Raw genomic sequence first — 16,537 nt, 5'->3', positions numbered from 1 at the left:
GTAAGGCAAAAAAAAAAAAAAAACTCCAGTTTAGATTTCATCAGTCCTTTGCTGTTTTTACTAACTGTTGACTGTCTGCTGTGTTTTTTTTGTTTTTTTGCATAGATCACTACATTCTCCAGCTTGTTAACCAGATTGGATGTCAGGGTTGTAGCCAAAGCTCTCGGACTGGATAAGGACAGGATCCTCCTGCTGTCGCTCCACCAGTTTGACACTGAAGTCTCCTTCTGCAATAAAATACGGTATTATCTCGTGTTATTTTTAACTTTTATTATTTTGTCTTTTAATCTTCTGCTGATGAGGAAGAAACACACCGTAATCTTCCTTATACAGTAGACGTGTTTCTATGTAGGTTTGCAGCAGTGTTTGAAAAAAACAACAACACGTATTTGAGATTCAATCTCGCTCGTTCATCTTTATCAGGAGCTTCCTCCAAGATGCTGGCCGCTCTCTTCACATTCTGCTGATCCAGATGGATCTCGAGGAATCCCACTGCAGTGACGAGCTCATAGCGTCAGCGAAGTAGGGCTCAATGTCAAGCTCCTGAACACGTTGGATTTTATTCATGCAAAGATTTACATTATAGGCATTTTGGATGTGTTCATGGGTTTATGTGCCAACAGGTATTGCACCATGAATTATCTGATGTCTCTGGTGGACCAGACCTGTTGGGTGATTTTCATTGTGAAGGTTTCTAGGATCCCAAGTCAGTCCCAGTACATTGGTTTCCAAGGAGGTGAGGACCAAGTGGGGTACCATCATTATGCAATACAGTTAGTTACTTTATTACCCATTCATATATTAAAACCATGTTTTGTGTTTTGCATTGAAGGAATCTGGCACTCGGTTCATATTGACGACCTGAGGGATTCAGACGACATGAGCCTGAACCTGCTGGTTTTCTGTGGAACTCTCATCAGCAGCCTCCTCAAACCCGCACTGTCAGGTAGAAACTGTTCAACCTCTGGGCATGAACAGTGGTGTTATAATATAATATAACATAATATAATATAATATAATATAATATAATATAATATAATATAATATAATATAATATAATAAGTGGTGTTATATTTGGTCTTTTTAAGGCAGTCTAGGCTGTAATACCATAAAATAAACAATATTCTTGATTTCCAACAGGAAACCACAAAGACAGAGAAACAGTGAGGAGAAAAAGAAACTCTAAAGAAGACAGAAGTGTGAGTTTACAATTACACGTGGTGATGTAAAACAAACTTCAGTAAAATAAAAAATGACCAACATAATTGTGTACAGGCGGACAGAGCCCACCTCCACAGCTTGTCTTTAGTGAAGTCATGCATCCAAAAGGCAGTGAGTCTGCTGAGGGACCCCGACGCCGTGACATCCAGGAGCATGCAGCGGGTCCACGTCCTCCTCACTCTCCTGGGAGCTGGTCAACAGCACGTCGGAGGTAAACATCCAGTGCTTATTTCAGTTAATGTATTTCATGAACTTTTACCACAAAAAGCACAAAATGATCCGAATACATCTGCAGAGTTCTGTGAGGTTTGTCAGTCAATACCACTCCTACGTGTTTCTGATAAATCTCCACCTTTATCAAAGCTGCCTTTGAGAAGGTGCTGCTGAGTCGACTGGCCGAAGCTTTGGCACAGAGAGAAGAAATGATGGGCGCTCCGAAAGAGTGGGTGAGCATCGAAGCCAAAAAACGCCAGGCTCTGCAGGAGGGAGGCACCCTGAGGTAAAAATCCATCTATTACAAAGGACGCCCTCTAAAAGTACATAAAATACTAAATCAACTTGGCTGTCTTGTGTTTGTGTTGAAGATACACCCTGTGGCGCTGTCTTCAGTCCACCGTGACGCCGATCTTGGCCAACATGCTGGAGGTGATGGACCGCTACGGGAATCTGGACCTCCTCACCGACGACGGACTCGGCCAGGGCCTGATTCAGCTGTGGTTGGACGTCCTGGCAGACTCGCAGATTTTACCCCTGACGCCTCTCCAAAACCAGAGGTACTGCAGGTCTTCTATACACACCGATGAGCCAAAACATTACGTATGCTGTCGGTTGGATTATCAATTTGGCTTTAGTCAAAGTTGCTCAGGTCTTTACACATGCCAATTCTCCCACATCCAACATGTTGCAGACAAAAACAGACCTTCACATGCTCCATTATTCATTTCATCTTCAAGTGGTCACACGGTTTAGGCTCTCTGATGTAATTCAGTAAATCTGATCAACAAAAATATAACTTTTCTCCAGTGAGTCCGACCAGGAGGTGCTCGTGCAGCACTACTTCCTGTTGGATGGTGAAGAGCAGCGCTGCTCCGCCCCGTTCAGCTGGCTCATCACAATGCACCTGGGCAGCCTGTGGGAGGAGTCTGAATTCATGCCAGGTTAATAACTCAACGTGTAAACAAACAAGACGAACAGATCATGAAGTGTGTGCGGGGACTTTAAAATGGATTTAAAAATTGTTTTTACTGTTCTTCAGTGACAAACGAGGACGGCACAGAGAGGATCCTCCAATTCGTGAGCACCTTCAACAACAGCAGCCTGGGCGCTCACCTCCTGAAGCTCTCGGAGGCCGAGCGGTCGGAGTACAGCCACCGATACCTGCAAGACTTTCTGCTACTTTCTTTGAAGATCAAGTCAAAGGATGAGCTTAAGGTATGAGCACTATGAGTCACACGTGTAGGTGGAATATATTTTGGGTGAACCTGAGTTCCCTCAGGTGGCAGTGCAATAAAAACAGACATGATTCTGGAGTGGAAATCACTGCATGGGCTCAGGAACACTTCAGAAAAACCATTGCCTGTGAACACAGTTTGTCGTTGCATCCACAAACAAAAGACACGACAAAGGAGACCCCAAACTGTTGAGCTGCTGAAATCCTACATCAGGCAAGAATGGGACATTTCACTTTTAAAACTCTCAACAACTGGTCTCCTCAGTTCCCAAATGTTTACAGTGTGTTGTTAAAAGAAGAGGTGATGCAACACAGCGATAAACGTGTCAACGTTTCAACTTTTTTGAAACGTATTGCTAGTATCAAAATTAAAATGAACATATACTTTTCACAAAGCAGTTTCACAATTGCAAATCCTCATATTCTGTTTTTATTTAACATTTAACACCAGGTCCCAACTTTTTTTTGGGAAACAAGGTTGTAACGGTGGCATATTTACATGGTTGTTGTATACGTTGGTATGCAGGTGTTGAGCCGGGCCGTGCTGGGCGGCGTGTCGGAGCTTCAGGAGTCCGCGGGCAGCGTCGCTGACCTCTCTCCTGCTTCTATAACGGCAGCTGCCAAACACTTTGCACCCAGACTGGACACCCTCTGCCACATCTTTCTGCTGCAGCCTCAGCTCGCCATCGATGTCTCTCAGGGGACAAAGAGGGAGCCGCAAGACATGGTGAGAATAACCACATCACCAGAAGAAGTCTTAAAAAAAAAAAGTGTCTTTTATTTGTTGAAGGGGTGTGGAAGCTTTAAGATGTTATTTCTGGCAGGTGGAGGACATCCTGGCTCTCGGTATCTGTGTCGAGCAGACCAAACTTCTCACCGTGACTTCCCTCCACGAGTGCCAGTCCTTTATGAGCCGAGTGGAGTTACTGCAGCCGTGTCTGGACAGAGCGTTCGGTCTGAAGTACAGCGCCCTCTGCAGCCCCGGCTGTCTGCAGCATCTCGACTCCATCAAGTGAGTGGTAAAATGTAAAAAAAAAAAAAGTTTTCTGTATTTGTTTGAGTTTGTTTAAGATCTCGTCTGCTCTTTCAGGTCCTTGTGGCACGGGATGCTGATCGTTGCGTCTTTCATCCAACACGTCGTTTTGAAGGTGAAACAGGATGACTCGAGGTTGAAGGCTCTCAAACACTGCAAACTTCTCCTGAAGGTACGTCAGTTTTTTTCTTCATGAAGCAGCTGAGGCTTGACGTTTATGTTCTGTCCTAGCTGAGGACACAGTGGAAACAATATGCATAAAAAAAATGAAATAAATACCCTGAGAAAGAGGAGGAAATAAATGAAATAAATCAAAACAAACTTTCTTTGGTTTCTAACAGCTGATGCAGGAGTCACCTGATGTGAGAAGTGTGGACAGTCTGCAGCGTCTGATCCGTATCCTCAACTCTTTCCACGACGAGTGCATCGGCAGAGATCTGAGGTCAGACTATAAACATCTGTATCTGTCATCGAACGGGAACATCTGGACTCATTTGATGCATCTTCAGCAAACTAAACGATAATGATGTAGCATTCCCATCGTACAAACTAAGATATCGAATACTCATTTTACTTTACAGGGATATATTTAATCTCCCCTGATGTTTTTTTTACATCTACATTTTATAAAAAATTTCCCCTCGGGGATTAATAAAGTAAATACCTAATTTCCGTAACAGGTTCGGCCTCTCTTGCGCTGTTTGCCTGTCGGAGCTCAAAGAGCCATCGGTTCTGCCGTGTCAGCACATCTTCTGCCTGCCGTGTCTCCACGACTGCTTTCAGCACCGCCGCTCGTGTCCTAAATGCAGAGTCGAGCCGCCGGCCGACTTCAGGCCGACTATTTCTCACAGCGTCAAGTGAGTGCTGAAAAAAAAAAATGTAGAGTATTTAAAATATATCAGTCATTTCCTGAAAATACCTTAAAATTTGAATGTTTCTGTGTAAATTGTTTTTGTTTTTTTAAATGTCTAATTGAGGAGGCACAAACATGTCGTCTTTCTCTATTTTCTTTATATTTCCTGCAGTTTGAGGAAGTAAGAAATAACCAGTAATTGTCTGTTTGTTGTGACCGAAACCGACACAATAACTGAAATATTCATGTTACAAATGCAAAAGATTTATAGAGGTAAGGAGGTCACAACACCCATAGTTTATAGAAACTTCATCATCTCTACAATTAAGAATATTATTGTACGTACAAATGTACAGAATTAATTTTATTTGACTGACATTCATTTTTATAATTTCTGACCTCTTTCTTTGCCGCTCGCTTCCTGAGAAAAACATTATTCTAATAAATGATCAATGTTTGATTAGACAGCGTGTAAAGCCTTCTGACCTTCCTCCTCCTCTTCCTCCTCCTCCTCTCCTCCCCTCCCCTCCTCAGGGAAGCGCTGCAGCAGCAGGCGGCCATCAGACGCTGCTGTAACTCCTTCTTCCTGGAGGTGGTGTCCAGGTTCTGTCTGTCGGAGGGACGGAGGCCCGGAGACGAGGTGGTGGAGCTGCTCTTCTCTTTGCTCGTCTCTGCTAACGGTCAGTGTGAGAATTAAGATGATAAACTACACGACTGACGACGTCATGATGATGATGATGATGATGATGATGATGATGATGATGATGATGATGAGGCTTCACCCCTGGTTGTTTTCCCTCTGTGTGATGCAGGAGATGTGTACAGGACCAGGGAGCTCACTCCCTTCCTGGAGTGTGTAGATAACAGTCCGGTGGTGCGGTCGGTGCTGCCGAAGCTGCTGCTGCAGTCCAGGTGAGATGGGAGTTATTACTTTTAGATGTTTATGTCTTTTCTGAGTTACATCAGTTTAGTCCATTTGGATTTAGTGTTTAGGTCTCAGTAGAGATTTGGGGTTCGGCCTATATAGTAGGAGAACTTCTAATTTCTGCTTACTGTAAATAAAGTAGGATCCAAGAAACAGCGGAACGAGCACGACTGATAGGTTTAAACAGAGAGAAGTGAAGAGGACGAGATGGAGAGCAGAAAACAAGACTGCATGTTGGTTAACTGCAGCAAATGTGTCAGTTTTGAGCAGGCGAAGGCGCACATTCAGACCTACCTGAAGAACCTGCAGGAGAAAATCCTGCACAGAGACGACCACACCGAACTCTACCTCCTGTTCGTCAACTGCTTCCAGGTGAAGACGTGCGACTCTCCTTCTCCACCGGTGTAGTCCAAAACTGCTCTTCTCTTTCAAACTTAAATGTATATTTTTCCCCCCTCAGGACTCCCTGCTGTGCTCCAGAGCGAGAGAGGCGGAGCAGAGCGGAGAACAGCAGGCGGAGATCCGGTTCCTGAGCCGGATTGCCAGGAAACAGACTCCAGACAGACAGGAGGACCCGGCGGAGTTCCTGATCAACTTAGCCAGGCTGAGGATGAGCCTGAGCAACGCTGCCCGGCTGCTGGCTCCAGATCAAGGTGCGTTCAGTGCCGAGGTGCATTCAGTATCTGTGCAACGCCTAAAACTCTGATTTTTAATGCGTCAGTGCTATGAATTCCTCTTTAATTTAAAGTCCATGTTTGTTTTTGCCGCCGCAGGTGGAGAGGCGGAGTCTGATCCGTACCTGCTGCAGGTGAGGGCGGTGTGTGAGTACGGCGGGAATGACTGGCTCAGGGTTTACCTGCTGCGAGCGCTGAACAGACACTCCGGGATGGACTTCATCCTGTCGCTGATGAACAGCCCGGCCCAGAGGTGGATGTTCCCCGCAGAGCTGCTCCGACTTCAGGTACAAACATCTAAAATCATGAACTTTAAAGTTCAGTAAAAGATATTAAAAAAAAATACTCAATTACAAGTACAAGCCCTGCATTTGAAATCTTACTAAAGTAAAAGTACATCAGTGCTGTCAGCAAAATGTACTTCAAGAATCAAAAGTAAAAATACTCATTTCACAAAATAGCCCTGTTTAGAGTGTTTTATTTATTATATATAGATTAGTATAAGCAGCATGTTAATGTTGTCATGTTGGAGCTAATTTCAATACATGACACTATTGAAGCATCGAATCAATGTATATAAATGCAGCAACTGATCAAAGTTTTTAGGTGTGAAATATTAATCTGAAGCTGTTAGTGGAGTAAATAGTTCAATATTTTCCTCTGGTGTAACATAAAGTAGATCGAATGGAAATACTTAAATGAAGTACAAGTACTGTCTAAACTGTACTTAAGTAAATGTACTTATTTATCTTGCATCACTGCTTGTCTGTTTCCTCCCGTAGAAGAGGATTCCCTTGAACGTGGACCAGTTCCTGTGCTGCGGGCCGGCCTACCGAGCCCTGAGAGACGGCGTGGCCCAGGTTCTGCAGGAGGACAGGTCCGACCTCTTTGTGGCAGAGCTGCAGGTGAGAGAGACTCCAGAGCTGACGAGGATGGTGGGTTCAGGTTCAGGTTGTTTGCAAAGGGAATAGATGCTGTCGTGTCTCCTAATGACCACCAGAGGTCAGCGACGCTCTCATTTCCTGGTGTGAGGAAGAAGATTAGTTTGATTAAAGATTTAGTTTTTCAGTCGTTTGAAGGTCAAATAAGATTTTGGACTGAATCAAAACTTAAATAAAATTATAGCAGTTTTGATGTGAAAATGATGTGAAATATAATCTTTGAAAACAGAACCTGAAATGTGGTGTTTTATATTTACATGTGGTTTCATCTGGTGGTCTTTGTCAGTTATAGGAGTAAAACAAAATACACTTTAATCTTTATTATCCCTTTTATCATAACTCCAGGAGGAGGTTGTTCAGTAAAAGTACTTTCTCATGAAAGTAAGTCAAATATGTTTTGGGAGAATTTGTTTTTGTAATCAACGATTTTATATATATGTCATGTGGGACAACAAAAATAAATAAATATGAAATTAAAATTTAATATATCAGCTTATAAAAACAGTATAACTGCTTTTTAAATGCTAAATACTGGGTTGAAAATATAGTTTTACCAAATTATAGAATAAATTATGATCTCATCTAAAACAGGACAATAACAGGAAAACATGGTTGTTTCTCTTTCCTCAGCTTGTCTGTCTTTTACTTAATTAATCGTTGTTTATTTTGGTGTTTTTTTCCTCTGTAGAAGCTGAGCGAGTCTCAGCTCAGCCTGGTGGCTCTGGCCGTATTCAGACATGTCACCTGCTGCTACAAATCAGTTGACCGCAGCATACGTCCCTCCAAACAGGTGACTGACCACCGTGTCTCATGTCCACGTCACGTTAAAAAACATCTCGCTTGTCAACTGACAAGTTTTTTTATGAGTTTATGTTGATGATGTTTACATATAACAGTTGTTTATATATTTTAATGAATGTATAGCAACATGTATGATCTACCTCACACTGACATATGATCGTAGGTGTAAAAAAATGTCCTGCTTGATGCTTGGAAAACCAAATGTCTAAAAACATTTGTTTTTAAATGTCACTCCACAGTAGATACCTGTACAGAAAGAAAAGTTGGAAGCTTAAACACTCTTATCCAAACTGTTTAACAGATTTAAGTCACGAAACCTTTTTATTTTATTTTATTCCATATTTAAAAAAATATTGAAGTAATTGCTGACATGAATATTTTACTGAATGTGAGTCCTGTTACCAGTTTGTATTCTTTCCAAATAAAAAAAACAACTAAAAAAAGCTTCATCCATAAACATAAATAATAAAATTCTATTTGAATGAACAACTTTGGAGCAAGAAAAAAGAAATGAAACACTTAACACTCGTGTGTCTCTGTGTGAACCGACAGGAGCTGGCGAGGATGGAGGTGCTGCTCAAAAACATCAAATCGAAGGAGTTCAGGGAGTTCTGCGCGTCGCTTCTGTCCAATCGGATCGGCGGACCGGGCTCGCATCTCCAGGTCGCCACGGGTCCGTCGCCTCGGAGACAAACCCTCCTGGAGCTGCTGGTCCACCTGGACTCGGTGCTGCTCAGCGGGAACTCCCTCCTGCTTCCTCTCCGTCAGGTCGCCTTCCAGCCCAAGAACGTCATAGTAAGCTGCTTCTCATCTCGGGTCCTTCACAGTTGTTTTCTCCAGCTGTGTTTTGCGGTTGTGGACCGATGATGTAATCGTTAACTCGACTTATTCTGTCCCCCGAGAACTCCTTCCTGCCGACGATGCCCGACGATCACAGGAGTGAAGCCCGACGTTGGCTGGGCAGTGAGAAACTCCAGATGTACAGTAAGCGTTTCACATCACAAAGCTTGTTTGTTTTATTATTATTATCAGCACTTCTTTAAATGTGTTTTTTCTTATTTTTCAGCCTGTGCCAAAGGACACGTGTGCTACGTGGGAGAGGTATGAGCTTGTTTCTTAACATCAGACACTGAGAATGAAAAGAGACATTCGTTAATACATCAAATCTTGTCCCGTAGTGTGGAAAACCGGTGGTTCAGTCAAAATGTCCCGACTGTGGTCTCCCGATCGGTGGAGTCAAACACATCCCAGTCAAGGGCTTCACCCCGCAGTCAGACCAGAGGTACCACCGTGTCCGGCTGTTTTCTGTTGGTATTTTTTTTTCTTGGTGTTTTGATTTTAACCCGCGTGCTTCCGTGTTTCGTAGCGATCAGACTCGGACGGGACACGTTCTGGGGGAGGCTGGTCGGAGGTCCGAAGTCCCCGAGAGACAGATGACCTGCGCTCAGTCCGGCATCCTGCGGCTGCTCACGCACCTCGCCCTCCTTCAGGGCTCCGCAAAACACGACGGAGTGAGACCTCACCCACATCCCATATAACATATCCCCGTCTTCACGAGGCTGCGTGATGTAATGATCCTGCTGTGTTCTTTTTTTAAGAGTGTCGGTGACATGATCCAACCCAGGCCGCGCGACGTCTCCGGCTTCCTGTGGAACCACCTGGAAAAGGACATGAAGGTTCTGGAAAAGACTCTGGATCAGAACCAGGACGACACGGCCGTCACGGTTCACCTGATCCTGACCAGATTCACTGAAGGTGACTTTATAACGACTGTAAACATGCTCTCTTGTAAAAAAAAAAGAAGAAAAAAGACGTGATATTAACTCTGCTGGACGTCGATGAAGGTTCCCGCGGCGCCAGACCCGATCTGTCCTCCAAACAAAGACGGCAGCAGTGGGAGAAGCTCGTCTGTGGTTCTGCCATCGACCCGGTGCTTCAGGTGAGGAATGCGATCAGTGACTCCAGGAAAACACCCATAAAACTTAAAATTCAAGCTGTCTTTGCAATATTTGCGTGAGGTTTTGAAAGTCAAAATTTTTTTTAATTAGTTTTGAGAAGAAAATTGCAAAATCAAACATTTTTGTTCACAACAATCACGAAAAACTTTGTGAATCTCTGGAGGGACTAAACACAGTTTTTTTTTAAAAGCTAATTGACTGTTGACGTTTTCATAAGTCTGCCACTCAGACTCTCTTCCGCCCGTCTTCAGGATTTAAAGAAGAAGATGTCGGAGGCTCAGGACAGAATCGGCGGCGACGACGGACTGGCCGGGAGCCCCCTGATGAAGCTCCTCTCCGGGGATCCCGGGAGCATGTTGTCCCTCCCCTCCAACTGCCCGACGCAGTGCTCTTCCTTCTGGACGCTGCCCGAGACCATGACGGTGGAGCGCTTCTCCCAGCTGGTGAAGGAGACGCGGGGACGCAGCTCTGTGGCGCTGCTCAGCTGCTTCATGGACAAGGTGACCTGACACATCATCTCATGTTCATGCTTGTTATTACAAAACATTTGTACAGGGTTTTTAAAAGCACATCATCCTGATTCATTATCCTGTGTGTGTGTGTGTGTGTGTGTGTGTGTGTGTGTGTGTGTGTGTGTGTGTGTGTGTGTGTGTGTGTGTGTGTGTGTGTGTGTGTGTGTGTGTGTGTGTGTGTTGCAGATACACTGCGTGCGTCAGCTGCGTCACCTCCCCGAGCTCGCAGCGCTGCAGTCCGACCTGCTCAGAGTGTTTCCTCTGACGTCGCACTCATCGCCTCAGACGGTGGAACAGAAGTTACAGCTGATACCAGCAGGTAGAGAGAAAGACCTGTCGAACACACACACACACACACACACACACACACACACACACACACACACACACACACACTGAGTGTCCTCTTCGTCCCCATCAGGCTACCAGAAGAAGATGCTGGTTGACAGAGTGAAGAGATTCATCAGTGTGTGGAACAGCCTCCGAACCGAGGTGAACAACTGTAAGTATGTTTACTTTCACCAGAAACGATGTGCAGCTGTAATCAGTCCACAGATCACAGCTGCTTCTAATTATTCTAATTAAGTTTAAATTTTTAACCACAGTGTTTGATATAAACAGTCTGAAGTCTTCAGTGAAACATTTTCTTTTCTTTTGGAATAATTTAAGAACCAATTCTGTTTTTTATCCTGTAAAAGAACAACAGTTCTTTCGTACTTTTTTTTTTTTTTTTGTAATAGTTTCTGTGACACCAACATGTTTTACTTTTTTAATGTTCAATCTGCCTGTTTGACGTCTTCGGTGTTTGTTCTCTTAATATTTAGTGAGAAAGAAAATAAACAATAGTGTGTCTTCACTTTCCTGCCTCTGTGTGTATCTGTGTGTGTCTGTGTGTCTGTGTGTGTTTGTATATTTAGCATCAGACCTGGGAGTGGATGTGAGCCTGTGTGATAAGGAGGTGACGGCCGAGAGCTCGGGGGAGTTTCTGACGCCGTCCCGACACGGACCGGGATCGTGTCTCCGAACGGTGGTCGACTTCCTGTTGGAGACTCACAACAGCCTGGTGAGAGAAGCCAGGAAAGCGAGCAGCCAGGAGGACAGGTGAGTTCAACGTCGACCGCAATGGATGATGGGTAGTTTTTAGGGCAGTTTGAGGCCACAAGACCGCATCAGAATACAGCTGTCTTCTTCTTTATTCATTTTATGGCTGTTTGATTTTAGCCGAAATAAAATCAACATAGAACTTTTTCATACTGAACATCTTGTCAAATATAAAAATATTTCCTGAGTTTTTTTTTATGTTTCTAACTCATCTAGACATCGTTAATCTTTTGCCAGCGAGGCATTGCAATTAAATTAAAAGTAACTGAAAGAAACTGACTAAGAAGGAAAAACAGCACACAGACTAAATATAGCAGGGAGAGAAGGACAACGAGGGACAGGTGAAACTAATCAAGGGGTGAGGAAAACAATCATACAAAGGACAGGACATTAAACAAGACAGACACAAGCGGTGAGTCATTTCAAAATAAAACAGGAAGCACAAAACCCAGACTGACCTGAAGACTACAAAGCAGAAAAGAAAGTCGGAACCAGAACAGAACCTCAGACGGTCCCAGTGGAACTCGGTGTTGACCGTCTTTAACTCTTAATGCTCATGGACACGGTCCCGTTCTTTCCTCAGCGAGTACAGCGTTCCTTTAGAGAGGATCTCAGAGACCCAGCTGACGCTGTGCCACCCGGAGAGAGAGCTGCTGCCCCTGGTGTTAGCTCACTGCCACTACACCCTGAAGAAAGGAGGAGAGACGGACCGCAGCTACGACCTGCCGGGTATCCAGACCCAGCTGGCCCGTCGCTTCCTGGCCGGAAAACCACTGATCCAAGCGGTAAAGATCTGCACCAATCACGCGGCTGCACGCATGACGTCATTGAAACCTTGTGCTTGACCGCCTCTGTTGTCCTCTGTGATCGCCACCAGGACACCGCGAGGTACCTGAACAGACACCTGCAGGACTTCTCCGTGGTTCTGAGCGAGGTCCGAGAGAAGATCCGTCAGGTAAAAACCGACTGCAGGATGTTCACAGCAGCTTCCTGTTCTTCTGTGAGGTCACGTTTCCTCCACGTCGCTCTCCTCCTGCTGACCGACTCTTGTTGCAGGAGCCGCTGAAGGGTTCTGTGAGCGGCGCCACCAGAACCGTGCTGCGGTCCTACACCGACGTCTGCGACGCCGTGCGCGTGGTGGAGATCGGACTCCGCTTCCTCGGGAAGACGGGCGGGCCTCCTCAGATTCAGCTGCTGTCCTTCCTGACCGACTCGCTGCAGATGGGCCGGCAGATTTCAACCACCGTAGCCAAGGTACCGACCTGCAGAACCTCAGCCGGGTCCATTACAACACGGCCGTGCAAACACTGGGATTATGATGATCTGATTCTGGAAGCAATCTTCTCTTACAACACTCTGTCATATCGGTTCTCTGGCGATGAAAGACCCAATTATCGATTTATTTGTGACACTAATGGGTTTTCTTTTTGAATATGTTTTGAAATAAATATGTTAATGATGCCTGTTTTGGTGCTCTGATAACAACAGAGTCAAAACATCGGCAGCTTTTCTGATGTTTCAGCCCTTTAAATCAGTTACATCATTTTATTTTTCTTGGAAATGTACCATTATAGAAATGTAGTTTCTGTCAAATCAAAGATTCTACTAGCAGAAGAGTTATGTAATTCATCAGAGTATGTGAGTTGGATTATTATTGTTAAGTACTGCAGTGCAGATGTTTAAACTCGATGAGCTTTGTGTAAAAACAACTCATAAAAACAGATTTGTTTCGTAATTGTGCACAAATCATGACCACTTTTTTCCTTTTGCACGATTTGAAATCCTTGTTTTTACTCTGGTAACGTTTTTATGAATGAAACTTGCACAAAAAAAGAAGCTCTTTGTGATATATTGGGGGGACTTTATTATGCTAATAATCATATTTTAGGCACTAATCAGACTGAAATTTGAGATTTACAACAAGTTTGTGCAGCTAAGAGAGTTTGTTGAATCGTATCTTGGCAAAGAAAGAGAGCAAATTAAAATCTTCCTCCTGTATTTAATCTGCATTATCACACAAAAAATAATGCAACACTGACACATGCAGGTTTCAGGAATCTGCCATATAAAGATGAAGGGAAACTTAATGACTGGCAGAAAAAATACAACAAACACTTGAAATGGGATGTAATTCAGTACCTGCAAAAACAAACACTTGTGATCTTTTAAAACTTGTGTTTGGTTTCAGGCTCTCGGAGAGAGCAGACTGCAGAACAGCATTTTCACCTGGCAGCTCCTGACTTGTTGGAAATCTGAGCTCATGCTGAACAGGGAGCAAGTAAGTATCAATCAATACATGTCGATGTGGCAGAAAAACACGGTTATAACTTAAAGAGTCATCACTTTTGTTTTTTTTCACACTGCGCCCTTTAAAGACTTAGAAAAATCCATGAAAGACATCCTCATAGATTTACTTCCGAGGCCGTGCTGGGTCAGGTGACCCCTGCTGGCTGCCACCGACCTCCAAACCCCAGCCACCACGGAGAGTTACATTCTCTGGGCCGTAATCCGTTGGAAGTGTGCCGTCCGACACGGCGGGCGCCCGCAGTTTGACCCCAATGAAAAAAAAACGGAACCTCTGGAATTCTTTTCTCACTGAAGCTCTGAAGCTCATGTTTGAAAAAAAAACAACAAAAAAAACAACAAACACCAAACGTTATATACAAACTGTGATTCGTTCGTGTTGCAGGACCCGTTTCGTGAACTGCCCTCAGAGTTCCAGCAGAAGCTGTCGGAGGACGAGAGGAAGGAGCTGAAGGCGTTCCTCGCCGCCACCGACGTCGACACTTTCTCTCTGGAGCTGCATGAGATCCTGCTGCTGAAGACGAGCGGCGCCGTGTCCGATCAGGGCTACCAGCCGCAGTGGGAGTAAGCGCCACACATTTGCATTGAACCCCTATGGGGTGAAAACTAAGTCACCATTTGTGAGTTCAGTTTTTGTAGGAGGCAACACACCAAATTGTAAAACAGTCCCAAACCATTTGCATTGTTGACATTTTTTTTTTAACCAAAGGCTGTTTTTAGGAAGGATTTTTTTTTTCTAAGAAGTGTGCGTATTGTTAGTTCAAAAATTACCACCTTTAGTCTAAAGGAATCCATTGATTGAGAGTAAAGTATGGAGGGTCTCTCCCCTGGGATCTGGAGCCTTTTGACTTCCAGGGCCGAAGCGTGACCCCTCCAAGGCCATCTGTCAGGGGGGGAAAGCAGCTTAAGTTGTAGCCCCCTCAGCCACAGGTCATCTCTATTAAGGCAGCAGCTGGGGCAGGGAGGTGAATAGGAATGCTGGGGGGAGGGGGGGGAACAAAGGATGCAGCAGTAACAGTTGTTTTCCCTCCCTGTCTGCAGCATCAGGTCCACCTTAGAGATCCATTTGGAGCAGAAGAACCTTCCACCTCTGCCGGGGCTGGAGGATTTACCGGAGGAGATCACACTGGGACAAGGGGCCGACGTGTGGAGGGCGGCTGCAGAGTTTAAAAGGAGATAGAATATCTATGCACAACTGTTTTTAATTATTTCTGGAACATCTGGATTAAGATTTATCACCGGTAATGAATTAATCCCATATGATGTAAATCTTACAAAGCCTTACTTTTTATTTTTTTTCTTAGATGTCTTAAATTGTCTATTATCATTCCTTATGCTGTCTACAATCTGTTAATGAGGTGTCTGGGAACAGTTAAATCATGAATAAACTGGAATTTTGTTTTCCAACACTTGGAAAAATGTCAATTTTTTTTGCCATCACGCCTCCCTCTGCAAAGCCAACCAAACCGTGCCTTGAGACACGCCCCTTTGGACGCCGTTACCGCTGACAGACAGCTCCGTCCAGCCTATCGGGTGCGCGAACAAAGAAAGGAAGATTTGTTTCCCGCCAATCAGAGAGGTCGAGGGGGCGGCGACTGTCTGGTGTTGTTGCCACAGAGATGATGTTACGCGTTATTTGGTTCCCGTATTTGTCGGAGAACCATCGGAGTCCTTTCACTGGGAATCGGAGGATTAAAGCAGCCGAACTGGACTTTATCTGCTATGGTGCCGTCCGGTTTTTGAAGTGAGTATTTGTACACTAACGTTCTCGTTTCAGCAGCAGCCAAGGTTTTTTTTTTTTTTTTTTTTTTTTTTCCTCGGAGGGTTGATGGGAAAAAGATTAAAGACGCGAAACTGTTAGCCCGAAAATGCTCATTCAAGACTTCATTTAAAAAATCCCTGTTTTTTAATTCCGCTCAAACTGAGCTGGTTTTAAACCGTTAGCTAAGTTCGTCTGCTCGACGGAGGCTCTGGATTCATGAACCGTCGTAGTGTACAGATGTTACGGCGCAAAAACATTCCCAATTTACAGCAGTTTGGACAAATCTGTCCCGAGTCTCCGTTCACCGGTATTACGATAACCGTGTTTACTTTACTCCTCACGAGCTAGGAAGTATTCATCTGTTGGCTAACATTAGCCGACGGCGGATTTATTGTGCTCCAGATTTTCCCACATAACAGTCTTGTGTGTTGTTTTGTGTGTTTGTGTGTTGTTTGTGTGTTTGTGTGTTTGTGTGTGTGTGATGGGACAGACAGACACCTGCCAAACACTCAGAAGTAACGTCAGGAGTTACAACGTGTTTTACGAGGAACGGTTTTCGGCTTCACAAGGTTTTTATTCAGGTTTTTTTTACAAAGTTAACAAACTCGATTTGTAGGTAATATTTTATAACAACCAGTGTTGGGAGAAATATTCAGGTTGCATTCAAAACTTTACTTGTGTAAAAGTATGTTTCAATGTTTAATAATAATGATGTATTTTTTTATTCATACAGCACTTTTCAAAACAAAGTTACAAAGTGCTTTACATCTTATTTCCAGGATTAAAACATTACAGGGCTGAGGAAGGTAAAAACTCCAACAAAACATGTAGGGCGACAGGAACAATAAAACTGGTATTATGTAATAATTAATAATAAGATAGGTTTTGAGGATGCAAATGGTTTATTTAACTTTTAAAAGTACATTTTTCTCAGCACATAAAGGAACAGCTGATCCTTCAGTTTGTATTATTATTGGAGTAAAAACCTACCAAGATTTTTAC

At 44.0% G+C, this 16,537-nt stretch overlaps 2 protein-coding genes across 3 annotated transcripts in view; both read left to right on the top strand.

The window, feature by feature from the left end:
- The window catches only part of rnf213b (ring finger protein 213b), a 29,960-nt gene extending 14,778 nt beyond the window's left edge, over window positions 1-15,182 (top strand). The window contains exons 27-65 of the mRNA XM_069723386.1: window positions 106-242; window positions 424-522; window positions 624-736; window positions 833-946; window positions 1,141-1,199; window positions 1,276-1,432; window positions 1,585-1,720; window positions 1,806-1,994; window positions 2,245-2,378; window positions 2,477-2,652; window positions 3,198-3,398; window positions 3,496-3,683; window positions 3,762-3,876; window positions 4,046-4,146; window positions 4,385-4,561; window positions 5,092-5,237; window positions 5,370-5,469; window positions 5,743-5,854; window positions 5,943-6,135; window positions 6,256-6,443; window positions 6,939-7,061; window positions 7,786-7,887; window positions 8,451-8,693; window positions 8,801-8,882; window positions 8,965-8,999; window positions 9,077-9,180; window positions 9,265-9,409; window positions 9,497-9,653; window positions 9,743-9,837; window positions 10,108-10,356; window positions 10,555-10,687; window positions 10,790-10,870; window positions 11,286-11,469; window positions 12,053-12,254; window positions 12,347-12,424; window positions 12,526-12,723; window positions 13,658-13,747; window positions 14,159-14,337; window positions 14,815-15,182. Of these exons, the coding sequence (XP_069579487.1) occupies window positions 106-242; window positions 424-522; window positions 624-736; window positions 833-946; window positions 1,141-1,199; window positions 1,276-1,432; window positions 1,585-1,720; window positions 1,806-1,994; window positions 2,245-2,378; window positions 2,477-2,652; window positions 3,198-3,398; window positions 3,496-3,683; window positions 3,762-3,876; window positions 4,046-4,146; window positions 4,385-4,561; window positions 5,092-5,237; window positions 5,370-5,469; window positions 5,743-5,854; window positions 5,943-6,135; window positions 6,256-6,443; window positions 6,939-7,061; window positions 7,786-7,887; window positions 8,451-8,693; window positions 8,801-8,882; window positions 8,965-8,999; window positions 9,077-9,180; window positions 9,265-9,409; window positions 9,497-9,653; window positions 9,743-9,837; window positions 10,108-10,356; window positions 10,555-10,687; window positions 10,790-10,870; window positions 11,286-11,469; window positions 12,053-12,254; window positions 12,347-12,424; window positions 12,526-12,723; window positions 13,658-13,747; window positions 14,159-14,337; window positions 14,815-14,953 (5,454 nt within the window). The 3' untranslated portion in view covers window positions 14,954-15,182. The remainder of the gene's footprint in view (window positions 1-105; window positions 243-423; window positions 523-623; window positions 737-832; window positions 947-1,140; window positions 1,200-1,275; window positions 1,433-1,584; window positions 1,721-1,805; window positions 1,995-2,244; window positions 2,379-2,476; window positions 2,653-3,197; window positions 3,399-3,495; window positions 3,684-3,761; window positions 3,877-4,045; window positions 4,147-4,384; window positions 4,562-5,091; window positions 5,238-5,369; window positions 5,470-5,742; window positions 5,855-5,942; window positions 6,136-6,255; window positions 6,444-6,938; window positions 7,062-7,785; window positions 7,888-8,450; window positions 8,694-8,800; window positions 8,883-8,964; window positions 9,000-9,076; window positions 9,181-9,264; window positions 9,410-9,496; window positions 9,654-9,742; window positions 9,838-10,107; window positions 10,357-10,554; window positions 10,688-10,789; window positions 10,871-11,285; window positions 11,470-12,052; window positions 12,255-12,346; window positions 12,425-12,525; window positions 12,724-13,657; window positions 13,748-14,158; window positions 14,338-14,814) is intronic.
- A 188-nt stretch (window positions 15,183-15,370) lies between these two features.
- cep131 (centrosomal protein 131) overlaps window positions 15,371-16,537 on the top strand; it is a 13,785-nt gene continuing 12,618 nt past the window's right edge. For both annotated transcript variants that reach the window (XM_069723388.1, XM_069723387.1), the window contains exon 1: window positions 15,371-15,517. The gene's annotated coding sequence lies outside the window, so the exon portion shown is untranslated. The remainder of the gene's footprint in view (window positions 15,518-16,537) is intronic.

The sequence above is a fragment of the Brachyistius frenatus genome, unplaced genomic scaffold, assembly GCF_029030835.1.
Source record: "Brachyistius frenatus isolate BFR_SWC_R1_liver_20210118 unplaced genomic scaffold, ASM2903083v1 Contig_325, whole genome shotgun sequence".
Taxonomy (NCBI): Eukaryota; Metazoa; Chordata; class Actinopteri; family Embiotocidae; genus Brachyistius; species Brachyistius frenatus.
This window is presented reverse-complemented; position numbering and strand designations above follow the sequence as displayed.